This window comes from Dermacentor silvarum, chromosome 4 (assembly GCF_013339745.2).
Source record: "Dermacentor silvarum isolate Dsil-2018 chromosome 4, BIME_Dsil_1.4, whole genome shotgun sequence".
Lineage (NCBI taxonomy): Eukaryota > Metazoa > Arthropoda > Arachnida > Ixodida > Ixodidae > Dermacentor > Dermacentor silvarum.
Window position 1 is genome coordinate 150,472,339 of NC_051157.2, and position 13,729 is coordinate 150,486,067.

The following is a 13,729-nucleotide window of genomic DNA, read 5'->3' on the forward strand; positions in this document are numbered from 1 at the left end:
GCGCGGAGCGCTGCAAATGTGCGACGCAAACGAGCCATAACTAGAGTGAACTCTTCCATAACGGCGTTAGCGTCCACCGAAACGAAGCGACGGAGTTCGCATTGCCATAGCCATCAGTGGAAATCGTACGGAAATGACAGCAACGCAGAATGCTTCGTGCCTATTTGAGCCTTTAAAGCTTTTATTCGTGCGTTTGCCGGCGCGCATAGCACCGTGTTGGCCGCGTGCCTTCAAAACTGCATAGTCCCCATCCGTGATCGCGTTGATAGCGGCCACGGTTTCACCCACAGTGGTTGCGGCAAAAAGTAGTTTCGTGTTCACTCAGTGTCCGTGCCGACAGGGAATGTAATACGAAATCCTTGAAAAGAAAAAAAAAGGAAAGAAATATGAGCCATTTTACGCCACCGCGCGTTATTTTCCATCCTTCTCCGCATTGTCAGCCTCGCGCGCCTCTGTCCCGCCGTTGCCCTTCCGCCCCTCCGAACACGTCCGCGTCCATAGCTCTGTCAGCCACGCCACCCTCCGAAACATGAATGGACCGAGCCAAAACAACGTTATCGTCCACCGAAACGAGGCGACGGAGTTCGCATCGCTGTAGTCATCACTAAAACTCGTACTGGAATGACAACAACGCCGGAAGGCTTCATGCCGATTTGTGCCTTTAAAGCTTGCGGTTACCGCCCACACATAGCACCGCGTTGGCCGCGTGCCTTCATGACTGCGTAGTCACCATCCATGATCGTCTCGATAGCGGCCGCGATTCCGTCCGCCGCGGTTGCGGCAAACAGTAGTTTCGTTTTTGACTCGGTACGCACGTCGGCCGCGTGACTTCATAACTCGGTAGTCGCCATGCATGATCGCGTCGATATCGACAGCGGTTTTGTCCACAGTTGCAGCAAACGGTAGTTTCGGTATGACTCTGCATGCGTCGGCCACGCTTTCAGAACCGCAAGGTCGCCGTGCATGATCGCGTTGACAGCGGCCGCGGTCGCGGCAAGCAATAGTTTCGTTTTTACTCAGTGGAAAGCTGTAGAGGATGAAGAGAGAGATATATTGCGGTAGTGAAGAGGAAGAGGTGCACCGACTACATCGCGATGGGCGGCGACCCGGCAACATTGGTGAAAAAATAAACGGGATGTGCGCGCGCTAGTGAAAAGCATCTGAGACGCACGCCGCGGCCGCGATGTGAAGGAAGTCACGAGACCTTCGCCACTGTGAGCTCTAATCAGTCGTGAGATGACGAGAATTGCAGTTTCCGCATTGCGTTTATGCAAAATAGAAGCAGACTTTGCTGATTCATACTGCAAATAAGAGCGTGTTGACGTAGTAAGCATTTGTTTTGTTTTCTTGATACCCTCGATAATTCCACATTCGGTTAATTCGGACATTTTTTCGTTCCCATGAAATCCGAATTAACGAGCTTTTACTGTAGTAGGAAATAATCAAAAACTCATGAAATACAGCAAAAGTTTACTGCAAACAATATTTTGTCTCAAAAGCTTTTTGCTTGCAGGAACAGTATACACACATACTTTGCAGTAACAGATGGAGAAAATGCCTAGAAAAATTTGTTTATCAATTTGTTGCCCCAAAACATGTTTCATCCGAAAAAGACACGCGTCAGAAGCAAGTCGGAAGAAACGCTTCAGCACCCCACCAGAAGAGGCACCACGTGCGGTCATATCGAAATTATGACTGCGCACACCTTAGTGCAGGGGTTCTCAAGCACGTTCATTCCAGGGAACTCTGCTAAGCTCCATAAAGTGCCAAGTAAACCCCCTCGAATTAACCGAATTAAAATGTCCTAATTAACCGAATGTCTAATTATTGAGGATATCAAGAGAACAATAAACAAATGCATAACTACGTCAACACACTTTTATTTACTCAATGAATCAGCAAATCTTGTTTCTATTTAGCACAAAGCAAGTGTGGAAGCTGGAATTCTGATCTCATGACTGATTAGCGCTAGCAGTGGCGAAGGTCTCACGACATCTTTCGCAGCGCGCGTCTTCATCTGAGATGCGCTTTGCACCAACGCACCAGTCAGCTGCTCGCCAACAAATTGTCCGTCCATCGCAATGTAGTTGGTGTTCTTCATCTTCAACAGCTGTGCACTGAGTCAGATCGAAACTACCGTAATTTCCGGTCTATAAGTCGCACCTTTGTATAAGGCGCACCCCCCTCAAAATGGCAGTTTTTCCGGAAAAAAAGATGTATGTAAGTCGTACCGGTGTATAAGACGCACCTGTTCATTCGGTTAGCGATTAAAAAAAATATACAGTGACGTTTCACACCGTGAACGCGGGCCTCGCACAAGCGTATGGCTGCCATATATTTCCACTCCAGGCGCATTTCTGCTGTCGTGGTTGCCACGATGTACCGTATAAAGTCCAAGGGCGATAACATCGTCTTCGCACGCTGTATGCGCGAGTGAAAGCGTGCGACGGCGAGCCGAATCGCACACAAGGGAGGAAAGTGGGAAAGCAGCGTGGGAGGGAGGGGGGCAGCTTGTACTCTGGTAGCAACTGCGTAGGTTGCGCAGCAGCGCGCACCGTATATTGACAGCAATCTGCAGATGCAACGACTTCAGGGTCGGTCGACTCGCGGTTGGCCTGCTGCCGCTTGCGTTGCTGCTCCGTCCTTCTCGCAAGGCACTCAGGAACTCAATCATTTAAAAATAATGTATGTGCGCACAGTAGTGAAAATCGCCCTTCAGATGAAGACGCGCGTTGCGGCCGCGCTGCGAAGGAAGTCGCGAGGCCTTTACCGCTGCAAGCGGTAATCAGATACGAGATGACGAGAATTCCAGTTTCTGCACTGCTTTTGTGCAAAATAGAAACAGGATTTGCCGATTCATTCAGTAAATAAAAGCAGGTTGACGTAGTAGGCATTTGTATGTTATTTTCTTTATACCCGTGATAATTCAACATTTGGTTAATTCAAATTCGAGCATTTTTTTTTCGGTCCCGTGAAAACCGAATGAATGAAGTTTTGCAGTACACAAAGTAGAGTCGGCACTAATTCTAAAACCTCTTGTGATAAAAAGTTATGTCTCCCCACGCGATATGTTCTGCAAACTCATTCTTTCTCGTCATGCCTTGGTTGCGATGCTGTCTTGTCTTGGCTCGTGACAATTGCACCCAGTCTGCACCACGTGCGTTGCACGTCGCCATGAAAATAGCTTGTCCACCACCACCGTAGGCCCCAAACATGTTGCACGCTACAAGGGGGGGAGGAGGGAGGGGTTCCTTGGCACTTGAAGCTTAGCAGGGTTCCTGGGACCAACATGCTTGAGAACCCCTGCTTTAGAGTGCACGAAATCAATGAGCGACTCTCAAGGCAGCGCACTTTGTGTGAGCATCGGGGTCAAAGACGGGCCCAGAGTTCTCCCCACAGTAGGCGGCAGTGGTTTTGCCGACCACCACTCCAGCTGACCGCCCACCTCTATGATGACCCACCTCTCGGGCTTCAAGTTTACTGTACTTGGGGACAACTTTCTGTGCCTATGCTGCAGTGGAAGCTACAAGCGCAAGGGGCCGGCTTCCACAAGCCCACTGTTATGGCCAAGCATGGATGCTGGCGGGAAGTAGCCACAAATGCTCACGAGCCAGAAACACATGCCGGGAAGCTGGCGGTAAAAAGTGGGCCAAGCAGAAGAAACGGAGGCTGAAAGTGTAGTATGTCCGGAATGCAGAAATAAAGTCTCTTGCATTGTTGCGTTGTGCGATTGTGCTCGAACGTCTCTTGTGTTGTCATTATTCAGTATGTGCCTGTGGCCCCCCCGGTCATCATATGCCCACCTCTCAAAAGCTTCTGGGGAGAACCCTGGACGGGCCCCTGTCAATCTCGTCATCACTGCCGCTGCTGCCTCCATCCCAAAATGCCGCCATCTGTCCCGAAAACTATCGCCTCGTCAGAGATATTTTTGCAGAACGAGGCAGCACTATCTGCAATAGGAAACTCCTCCATCGAAGCACCACCTATTTCATCGTCAGTAGCAACACACTCCCGAAGCTTGGTAATGTCAGCAGCTTCCACCGTGTTGGTTTCACTATCAAGCTGGGCAGTCCACTGCCTCTGAGCTCACTGCGAGAGAGATTGGAAAAGGGCGGGCGCCACTTCGCATCTCACTTTTTGCTTTTCTGTTTTCTCTCCCTCTCTCTACTCTGGACACATATGGAGCATGATCGTGGGCGATGCGAGATGCGGCCACGAAGCAGCTGGCACCATATTATGAGGCGCTGTGCCAACTCACGATGCTCTCAGCGGCTTTCGTGATTGGCGAGCGGACAAGACGCGCTGCGTAGCAATGGCGGGTACGCAACCCTTTCGTCCCGTCTTGGCATTGTTCATGCAATGAAATTGTCAAGGTCAGCTTGCATGAAAAACATCGTCCAGAAGGCAAAATTTTTATTGTTGTGTCCGGCATGCAGTCTTAACATATCGTTATATATGAGCTGCTTTCTCATAGCCCTAATGCGTAAGTGATACCTATAAGTCGTCTCATCGTTATAACCGATATATCGTCATTCATGGTATCATTATCAGTGGACTGCACTGTATAACATACACTAATAAGTATTCATTGTAATGAGAATCTACTTTAGTGAACAGAGTGACACATATACAGGGCCCAACTGTACTACCTCGATGCCACACAACCGACTTCTGAAGCATGGACATGTATCATGCAAGCGCTCATAGAGTATGCCGAAGGTGGGCTCCTCTCACCTCGAAGATGATGTCCTGGTATCCATAGCAATAAGTAGACCCAAATGGATTGGTGGTGTTTGTCGAGGATGTTCTGTTCAGAACAACGGGGCGCTCGGATGCCTTGACCAGGCGCTCTTGAAGCTCGTCCCACTGCAAGGACAGACGATGCAGGTGAGTGCAGCTCACAAGTTGGGCACAAAGAAGGCAACGTACCTTAAACCTGCTGGAAATGGCCATTTGTCGCATGTGTATTTGCAGTGCGTATTATGTAGGTACTGAATAGGTGGTGTCCAAATCCGTGACCCTTTGGGTGGCCCCCTCTGGATTTAAAATACGGATCCAGAAGGCTAAGCTTTTGCTGGCTCAATGCGGCAGAACCAATTTTGGGAGCCAGAAGCACATCATAAGACCTTGGGTTTTGGACAACACCTATATGGCAAAATGGCCTGTGAATTTGCAGCAGTGATGCTTAGTCATGATAAACATGGATGGTGTGAGGCGAAGATCACCTGGCATAATGTGCATGCTGAGGATCACACACAGTCCAACCCACGGAGTAAGATAAGACAGGAGCGCTGACTCCGCTCGTCTGGAAGGGACACATTCTGAAACGCCGGTTCCTGCTTCACAGCATGTTCGCCAGATGGCGCTACAAATGAGGAAAAACTCTGGAGCGGAGAGGCTGGCCCAACAAACCGAAGGAGCAAAGGCGCAGGTGAGCTAAGCCTAAAAAACATAACAAGCTTGGGACTCTCTCTCGGCGCTTGCTTGCCTATCCGTTTTCTCGCCTGCTCCGCACACGCCTGACACCTGTAGCACGCATAGCTCTTGAGTTTCACGGAGTGACGTTAGCAGGAGAAACAAGTCATGTTATCATTTTATTTAATTTATTTTATACAGGCCAAATGCAGGGCATTTGTCAGGTGGCCTACATGGAACTTTACAAGGCACATGAACAGAAAATAAACAAATTACGGGAACTAAGACTGAAAGAAAAACTATAGCAAATGGTAAGGCGATATAACGGCAGTTCAGGTGGTCTCAAGCAATGACAGACGACAGCAAAAAGAAGCTTTTATGCACAAGCTGACGTTTATCACTCTTTTTATCTGAGCACGCATCAAGTGCTAAGATGCTTCGCTTGCTTTTGTGTTTCTCGCGGTGCTTTTCATGTCGCCGGTTATCTTGCGAGCAGAATCGCAACATTCTCATTAAACATAATAATTGAGAATTCCTGCCAGTGTTTCCTGCTTATTATTTTTCAAGAGAAGCGCTGATTATGTGTCTGCATAACTGGGGGTATCATCTCGAAGGCAAGGCTGAGAATTTACAGGGTAGCCAGCCGGTATTTACACTGGCTAGCCTCCTTGTCTTTCTTTCCCTTTCTCTCTCTCTAAATTACGGCATGTCTCTGCACAAGGAAAGGCACCTGCACTGTGTGTAGTTGTAGACATATTAAAATTGGGCTCCTCTCGTCCTTCCGCATTGGTGCCTTCTGGTTCCTCCTGGCATTCAGCATCATTGAGCTACGCCAGGCTTCCTTAACAAATTCAAGGAACGGCTCCGCTTCGAAGTCGAGGCACTTTGTTTACATCTAGGACATCGCCTTTGTCTTTCCCGAAGTAACTATAAAAAATAAGCTGCTTCTCGAAGTGTCGCACACATATTTTGTCCATTGCTTTAAGCGCTCGCTTACTTTCAGGAATTTTTTCACGCCACTGGTGCAGTAGTTGAAGATAAGATGGCGCCGCTAAGAGCGAAAACTTCTCGCGTCCTTCTTAATACCCAGATTTACAGCCGGGAACAAAACACTGTCCTGTTGCTCAGTCTCTTCACGCAAGAGTATCAAGATACCTTGTTTCGTCAGGCATGAATAAACATACTGCAGACATGATAAACAAAACGAGGAAGACGAAAATTTCGCACCTTCGCTTCCGCGCAGACGTTGAGGAGTGAAAAACAAGTACTTCTGTTGTGTCTTTTTGTACAGGCATCATGTATCGTCTGTTTCCTCTAAAGACATGTAAAAATGTTTCGCATACATGCATAAAAGTGCTACCGCGTGTTTATTTGCGCTTTTATTATTTGTGCGCATATATTTTTTTGTGTTTGATTGCTGTCACATTGAGGCGGACGAGGCCCCACGTTTCTAGCAGACGATAAGCTCTACGCGTGCTCCCCTGCCGGTTCCGCGCTGCCGTCGCCACCGGCCTCCGCCACTCAGCGCATTCGCACATGGAAGCAAGCTGTTGAATGTTTTCCACGCGCCTCGACAGATGGCACTACGCGATGATAATTTAGCATTACACGGTTTGTCCCGAGCGAATGCGTTGCGCGGCGGCGGAGTCGGCGCTCCTGTTTATCTTACTCCGTGGTCCAACTTCAATATAACGAAGCCATGTCTGACACAAAAATACCTTCGGTATATCCAATATTCTTTGTATGCATACATTTGTTATGTGCTCATTTCAGAGAGAACCATTTTAGATTTGGTTTATTATATCCCATATTATGTTATAACCACGTTCATTATCGAGGTTCAAGTGTAGTCTTGCGTTCAACAGCCAAAACTGTCGTTACTTTTTTTTGCCCTGCAGTAGGAAGACCTTTTAAAAAAGTTGCAGTGGCTTAGCTCGGCTATGCCAGGATATACGTAGCGTTAGCAAAGGTTCAGCTGATTATTCTTAGCTTATTCTTAAGATTATTCTTAAGATAAGATTATTCTTATGAGTCAAGCTTCTCCGTTCTTCTGCGCTGTTGAGCAGCATTTGCGCTCTCCTTCTCCATGGCTATACCACACTGGCAAACGCCAGTCAGAAGCGCAGCGGCTCCAGTGCAGTGTCAGACGGCGACTGCACAGCGAGCGCGCGCCGGCGCCAGTGCGTCTACCAAGGCTACGATGTCACTCCTCTGGAATGCGCAGACCGGCGCCGGTGATCCGCGCGCGGCGGCGGCAGAGTGCGCGAGAGGTGCCGGCTCCGGTGGCTCCGGTGCACATGCCGTGTGACATCACTGACCCTTGCGCATGCGCAGCACGGCTCTTGATGTACCGCGCGAAACGGGCTTGGCTAGGTCAGTGTAGCTAACGCTACAAAAATGAACTTCTTGAGGTATAGTGCAATAGGGCATGCAGGAAATCAGAGGAGATGAAGACACAGTCTCCTCTGTTGTCCTGCATGCCCTATTGCACTATAACTAAGGTTATGCAGTACAAACTAGCTCACCAGTCTGTTCTTTTAAGTGATCTTTCTCTCTTGAAATCAGTAAAGATGGCCGGTCTTTAGTGAAGACCAGTCAAGGTGTGATGATACAGTGTGAACAATAGGGCAACATTTCAAAGTACTCTTTCAAGTTGTGTATACTTCGGCAGTTATATTTACGCTTGGTCCAACCATACCACAAGGTCCTCCTCACTACATCAGTTGACGAAGCTGCACAATTGCAATTTGAAGCTAACTTAACCGCACACTATATGCGTACATTACGTGGAGTGCTTGTAATATAAGCCACTGGTGACACAAATGCACACACCATAAGCGATACAACACCGTAACAAAAGCATCTATTCAAAAGTATACACACACAAAAAACCAAGTCTGAGTGCTCAAGAAAGGGAATGAACGCACAAGATTGATGAAGACTACTGTAGTGTGACAAAATCATGGCCTAAAGAGGAGAAGGCGAGTGAGTAATGTTCAGGCTCCTCGCTTACCTTGGTGAAAGCAGTGACCGCGTGGCCCTCGTCCTCATCGGCCACGTCCACCAGGGTGGCCCGGCGCTGCTCGGGTGTCGGAGGGAGGCGCAGCCTCAGCCGAAATGGGCACCGGTAGTACTGCTGAAAGTTGAAGTGGCCTGGGTAGTTGCTCTGCAAGACTATCTTCTTCACCACGTGCCGCTGGGCATCAAACAGCACATCCTGCGCACAGAGGGAGACAACGAAATGCAGAGGTCTCAGTCACTGAACAGCTGCAGCCGCTGTATGTCTGCTTGATTTGAACGTCAAAGGAACGGGAGAATGTTATCTAGGACCTAGTCAGGATAATGCAGCAATTCCTTTCACTTAATTCTCTTTCTTTTTTATCATCCACTGTTCATGACCGGTCGATCCTAGCGATAACGTAGGCAGTACGCTGAGCATCACTCGGGTGAGTGATAAAGCAAAAAAAGAAATGCAGTAGAACCTCGTTGATACAATCCAATTTTTGACAATTTCCCGGTGCCAATACTCATGATCGAGAACATAGAAACTGGCCCAATTCAGTTACGCTTATTTACCGATTCATACGTTCCAGAAAAACAATCTTTCGGCACCAACACTGATTATATTGCCGAACTGAAATTGTATCATAAATTTTCCAGCCCCTAGATCCCATTTAAACAAGAAAAGGCGAGAGGCATGTGTGATCGAGAACAGTAGTCTCCTGCCGCAGCAGCTTCCCCGGAGTACTTGCCCACCCGCTTCACAGGAAAACGATGGTACGCACTCAAGTTCCGATTCCGGTACAAGAAAATCTACTCGCGAGTCGTTGCATGCTGCATTAACAGGTATCACTGCCAATCCTATTACGATAAGCATCTTCACCTATGTGTTAAAAACTCTACTCTGTGTCACAGTGCAGTCATGTTTCGCTCTGGTGGCATTGTATTCTGGTGTTGCCCAACAGCTCAGTTTGTTTAGGCATCCCGTCGCCGTTTTAAAACACTATGCAATAGAAAAATGACAATGCGTGTCTTGGGTCGCTCAGGCATACCTGCTTAATGCGCTTTGGCAACTGGCGCTACAACTATTCGTGTCGAGTGAGCACGTTAAACTTCCTGCCAGAATTCCCAACTCGAAGACGCTTATGACTCAAGCCGAATTCGAGGAGTGCAAACGTAAACTTGCCGAAGCCGAAAAAAAAAAAATGTCGCAGTTTCGCCCGAAAGGCGAAGCATCAATTGCGATAGCAAATTAGTAGAGAGTTATTCGGAGTAGGGATAGTAATTTTATCGGCTGCATAAACTTGGACACATTCGCTTACTAACTGAATTAAAGAGCGTGGTTTCAGCGTGCACAAGCAAACATGAAGAGATCGCACTGAATGACCGCAGACAATGACTGTCAACACGCTGGCAGCAAGCGCAGCCGCTGCAGTGGGCGAAGGTTCGCGCGGTCTATCGCTTCAACGGAAACTGAGCGGCGAATGCACAGCGCATACAAAGGTCAGAGCTGTGTGGGGATAAGAGACTGTGCGGGCGACCGCCACCGCCAGGCAAAATGCAGAGGAGTTGTGTAGAGGAGAAGTTGTTGGCAGAGGAGAAGCTGCCCCACCCTCCCTCCCCGCACTGCCTTCCCGCTTTCTTGCTTTCGCGTGGGATATTGAGTGGCCAGTTCCCCTTACGCCCGGTTGCAAGATAAGCATTTGGTGAAGCAGCACAGCGTTGCCCCGCCTCCCTCCCATACTCCCACCGCCTTTTGCGCGACGGTCGCGTTTGCTTTCCGCCGTGCGTTCGCTCTCCGTGATAGTGCGCGTCTCCCGAGGGCTTTCACTTGCGCATACGGCGTGCGGCAACGATTTTATCGCCCTTGGATGATATACAGAACCTCACGGCGACGGCAATGCCAACGGCAGAAATCCGGTTGAAGTGTCCATATAATTGCTATTACAATAAAAAAAGAAACAATGCACGTCTCGGCCAGGCCACTCGGATGCAAGATTGGTGCATTACGACATCTCGTGCTGCAACAATTCAAGCAATGCTTTGCATTCCGTAAATGTCAACTACAGTACAGTCTGCCAATTTTTTTACTGACTTTGCATCATATGTTTTCCTGGTTAACACATTTTTTTCTCAATTTTTTCCTCACTAAGAACGAGGTTCTACTGTAGTATTGGAATAGAATCGCTACATTACCTCAGCACCTAAAAGTTATGAACGAATCTAACAGCAACAAAGACAATGACCTTGAGGTCACATACGAGTGCGATCAAGGAATGATGAAGGCTGAGCATGCCCATTGAGAATGCATTAGTTCTCGTAATTAAAAAGATAGGGCTGCCCTTCTTTTAGTTCCTGCCTTCAATGCATCGGGACAGTGTGATCCATTAGGAGGTTGCTGAAAAATTCCTTCAAAGGATATGCCTAAAATCTCAATGACTGTGGCATAATTAAAAGACAGAATGCTACGAACGATCACGGGGGTCCTGAACCACTTTTTATATAAGTCGAGAAAATATTAAAACAGACTATCTCAGAAATACTTTGCCGCAGAAAAATACTTCAATGTGTCATCAGAAGCGGAGATACAGTGTAGACCGCTTATAATGTAAGTTGCCGGAGTCACGAATATCCGCACTATAACCAAAACAACTATGTTTTTTCGATAATGTACACTCCAGGCGCAATTCTGCCGTCGCTGTCACCGTGCTCAAGGTTCCGTATTCGCTTACTAAATAAAGCACAGAACAACAAGCACGGTGTCATGCGCGCACAAGCAAACATGAACATATCTCGCTCGTTGACCGCGGAGACGAACTGTCAAAACGCTCGAGTGACGAAGCGCGACGAGCGAAACGACCTTTGTGCTATCATGTGTCTCGCTTCAACGCGACCTATAAGCGGCAAAAACACGGCGCGTGGCGGACTTTCCTCGTCGCAGATCGCTTTCAAGATAGGGCCAAGGAGATCGTATCGCGGAAGTGGATCGTCAAAGATTATGTCCTGCTTCGGTTCACTGAAACCGTTCCGCATTGCTTTGCTGGCGAAAATCCTCTCCTTCTGTTTGCGCCAGTCCCGAACGCATGTTTCGCATTCTCTGAACGCCCGTGATGTGGCCCGATTTCCGTCTGTCTCCGCACACATGATCACCTTCCTTATAAATGCGGCATCATTATTAAGTCGGTACTTCATGCTGATAGAGTAGACGCAGAGAACATGAAGACAGGCGGTAGACTATTGCCTTAGCAAGTGTAATGCAGCACATGGAGGAAGCTACGGTAGCTAGGCTCGAGAGTAGCTAGGCTCGACGAGTATGCGAGGCGGCCATTTTGAAAAGCCCACGGCTATATGGTATCGCAGATTTAGGGTCGTACTTGATTCTAACACGCACGCAACTTTTGGACCAGTTTTTTCGGAAAAAAAGTGCACGTTAGATTCGAGTAAATACGGTATTTGTGGCTTGAGGGGAGCGTTTGCCGTCTAGCTTGACTGCCGAACTTCAAGGCAGCCGCACTGTAACCGGTATTTTGTGTCCCGCAACCGCACTATTGACCCTTTTCGCAGAGCAGTCTGTTCTAGAGGAACGAGATGGCGCTTTCGACGGCGCGCCATACGTTGCCTCAGCGAATGCGCATCAATACGAAACCATTACTCCTAATTCTGCCCTGCTACTGTGCGATCAGCTGTTGGAAATGCAACTGGGTGTTCGCTAATGCACTGTGCCCAATTCATGCTGCAAAATGTGTAACGATAAAAGGGAAGACGTGTGCGGTAGTTCGCTGCAAAAATAGTGATTCGCATATATATTAAGGAATGGAATCAACCTGTTGTAATGCAATGATATGGGCTTCTTGGTATGACATTGTGAGGCTTATAGCGCGTAAAAAGACAAAGACGAAGGAAGACGTATACACACAGGCGCTATGTGTGTTTCACGTGTGCGCCTGTGTGTGTCACATCTTCCTTCGTCTTTGTCTTTTCATGTGCTATAAGTATAGCGCCCGTGTGTGTCACGTCTTCGTCCCTGTCTTCTCAAGCGCTATATAAGCCTCAGGAAATCAACCTGTGTCGCCACTGCTACATAAGGCCTGCCTGTGTTGCCGGCCTTTCGCGATGCACGGCTTTTCTCGAGGATAAAAAATATAATTCATCCGCCAGCGCTATATAGCTAACCTCCAAAGAAAGGACTTCAACTCCGGAATGTCGGCACTTAAGAGTGAGTACTGCTCGTTACAAAAGGAAGTAGCGCCACTTAATGGCATAGTAAGTTTCTTGCACATTATCTATACACATCCGTCCCTACTCCCACGCAAACTTATGCCCACCCTATCGCCAGCGTATCAATAATAAGTGAACGGGCGCACACTTGAATCAATGTGTCAATGTTCCAAAGCATGAGTGACGGCGACTACACCGACAAGACGCGAATGTTCGAAGCTGAACGTTTCGCGAGGTCCACAGAGTAAGCGAGGGACTAGCGAAAATACTCCTTTGAAGCTACCACAAAGTACAGAAGATTTACATTCCAAGCTTTGTACGCAGCAAGACCAAATCTATCGCAGCAGAGCACACCCGCAAGCGATTAGACTGAAAATAAACAATGAGGTAGTGGCCGCACCGTGGAACCAAGGAACTTTACTGAGTCAGAAACATGGCAAGCCGCTGCTTCAAAATGTTTCACAATAAATAATGAAGAGCACACTATCCTGATTTAATTCATAAGCGGAAAGTGTGGACAGCTTGCAATACATTTCTAGCCCGCTTTTAATAGAAGCACTGTATACGCTGCTCGCGCCGTTTGGACAAGGCGTAATGAGCTCTGAAAGCACTTACATGTCCTCTAAGGCTGTGGCCAAAGCTCCTTCTCGTCCACACAGTCAACTTCTACGATTTGCGTCGAAACGGAGGTTTGCTGCACTGCACCGGCGTCACGCGCTTGCATTGTAAACACAGAGGCAACAGAGGCAGCAGAGGCAAGCAATGGACGAGTGGCCATGTGATCAAGCATGGCAGCGCCCACGGGAGCGCCGGGAAAAGGGTCAATAAGTAATACGCATATACATAGAGTGCTATGAGAAAATTAATGGGAGTCTGAAAAGACCGTATTATATCTGGTCCTGCACTATAAGCGGTTATTTTATAAGTGGTCTATACTGTATTGGCAATAAAAGATCGCCTGTGATCCCCTCTGCCGTGCTCCCAGTCCTTCTTCAATGCCTTGCACTGCATGGGCTATAGCGAAGTGGGGTGTTGCCCACAACGCTCCCTCGTACTGAACATCACCATGGCACGCAGTTCATATTTCATTTTGAAT

The 13,729-nt window shown here is 48.1% G+C and overlaps 1 protein-coding gene across 1 annotated transcript in view; it reads right to left on the reverse strand.

Moving 5' to 3' along the window:
- Positions 1-13,729, reverse strand: part of LOC119450743 (phagosome assembly factor 1-like) — a 66,433-nt gene that overhangs the window by 10,532 nt on the left and 42,172 nt on the right. The window contains 2 exon segments of the mRNA XM_049666179.1: positions 4,735-4,866; positions 8,429-8,632. Coding sequence (XP_049522136.1) covers positions 4,735-4,866; positions 8,429-8,632 — 336 coding nt within the window.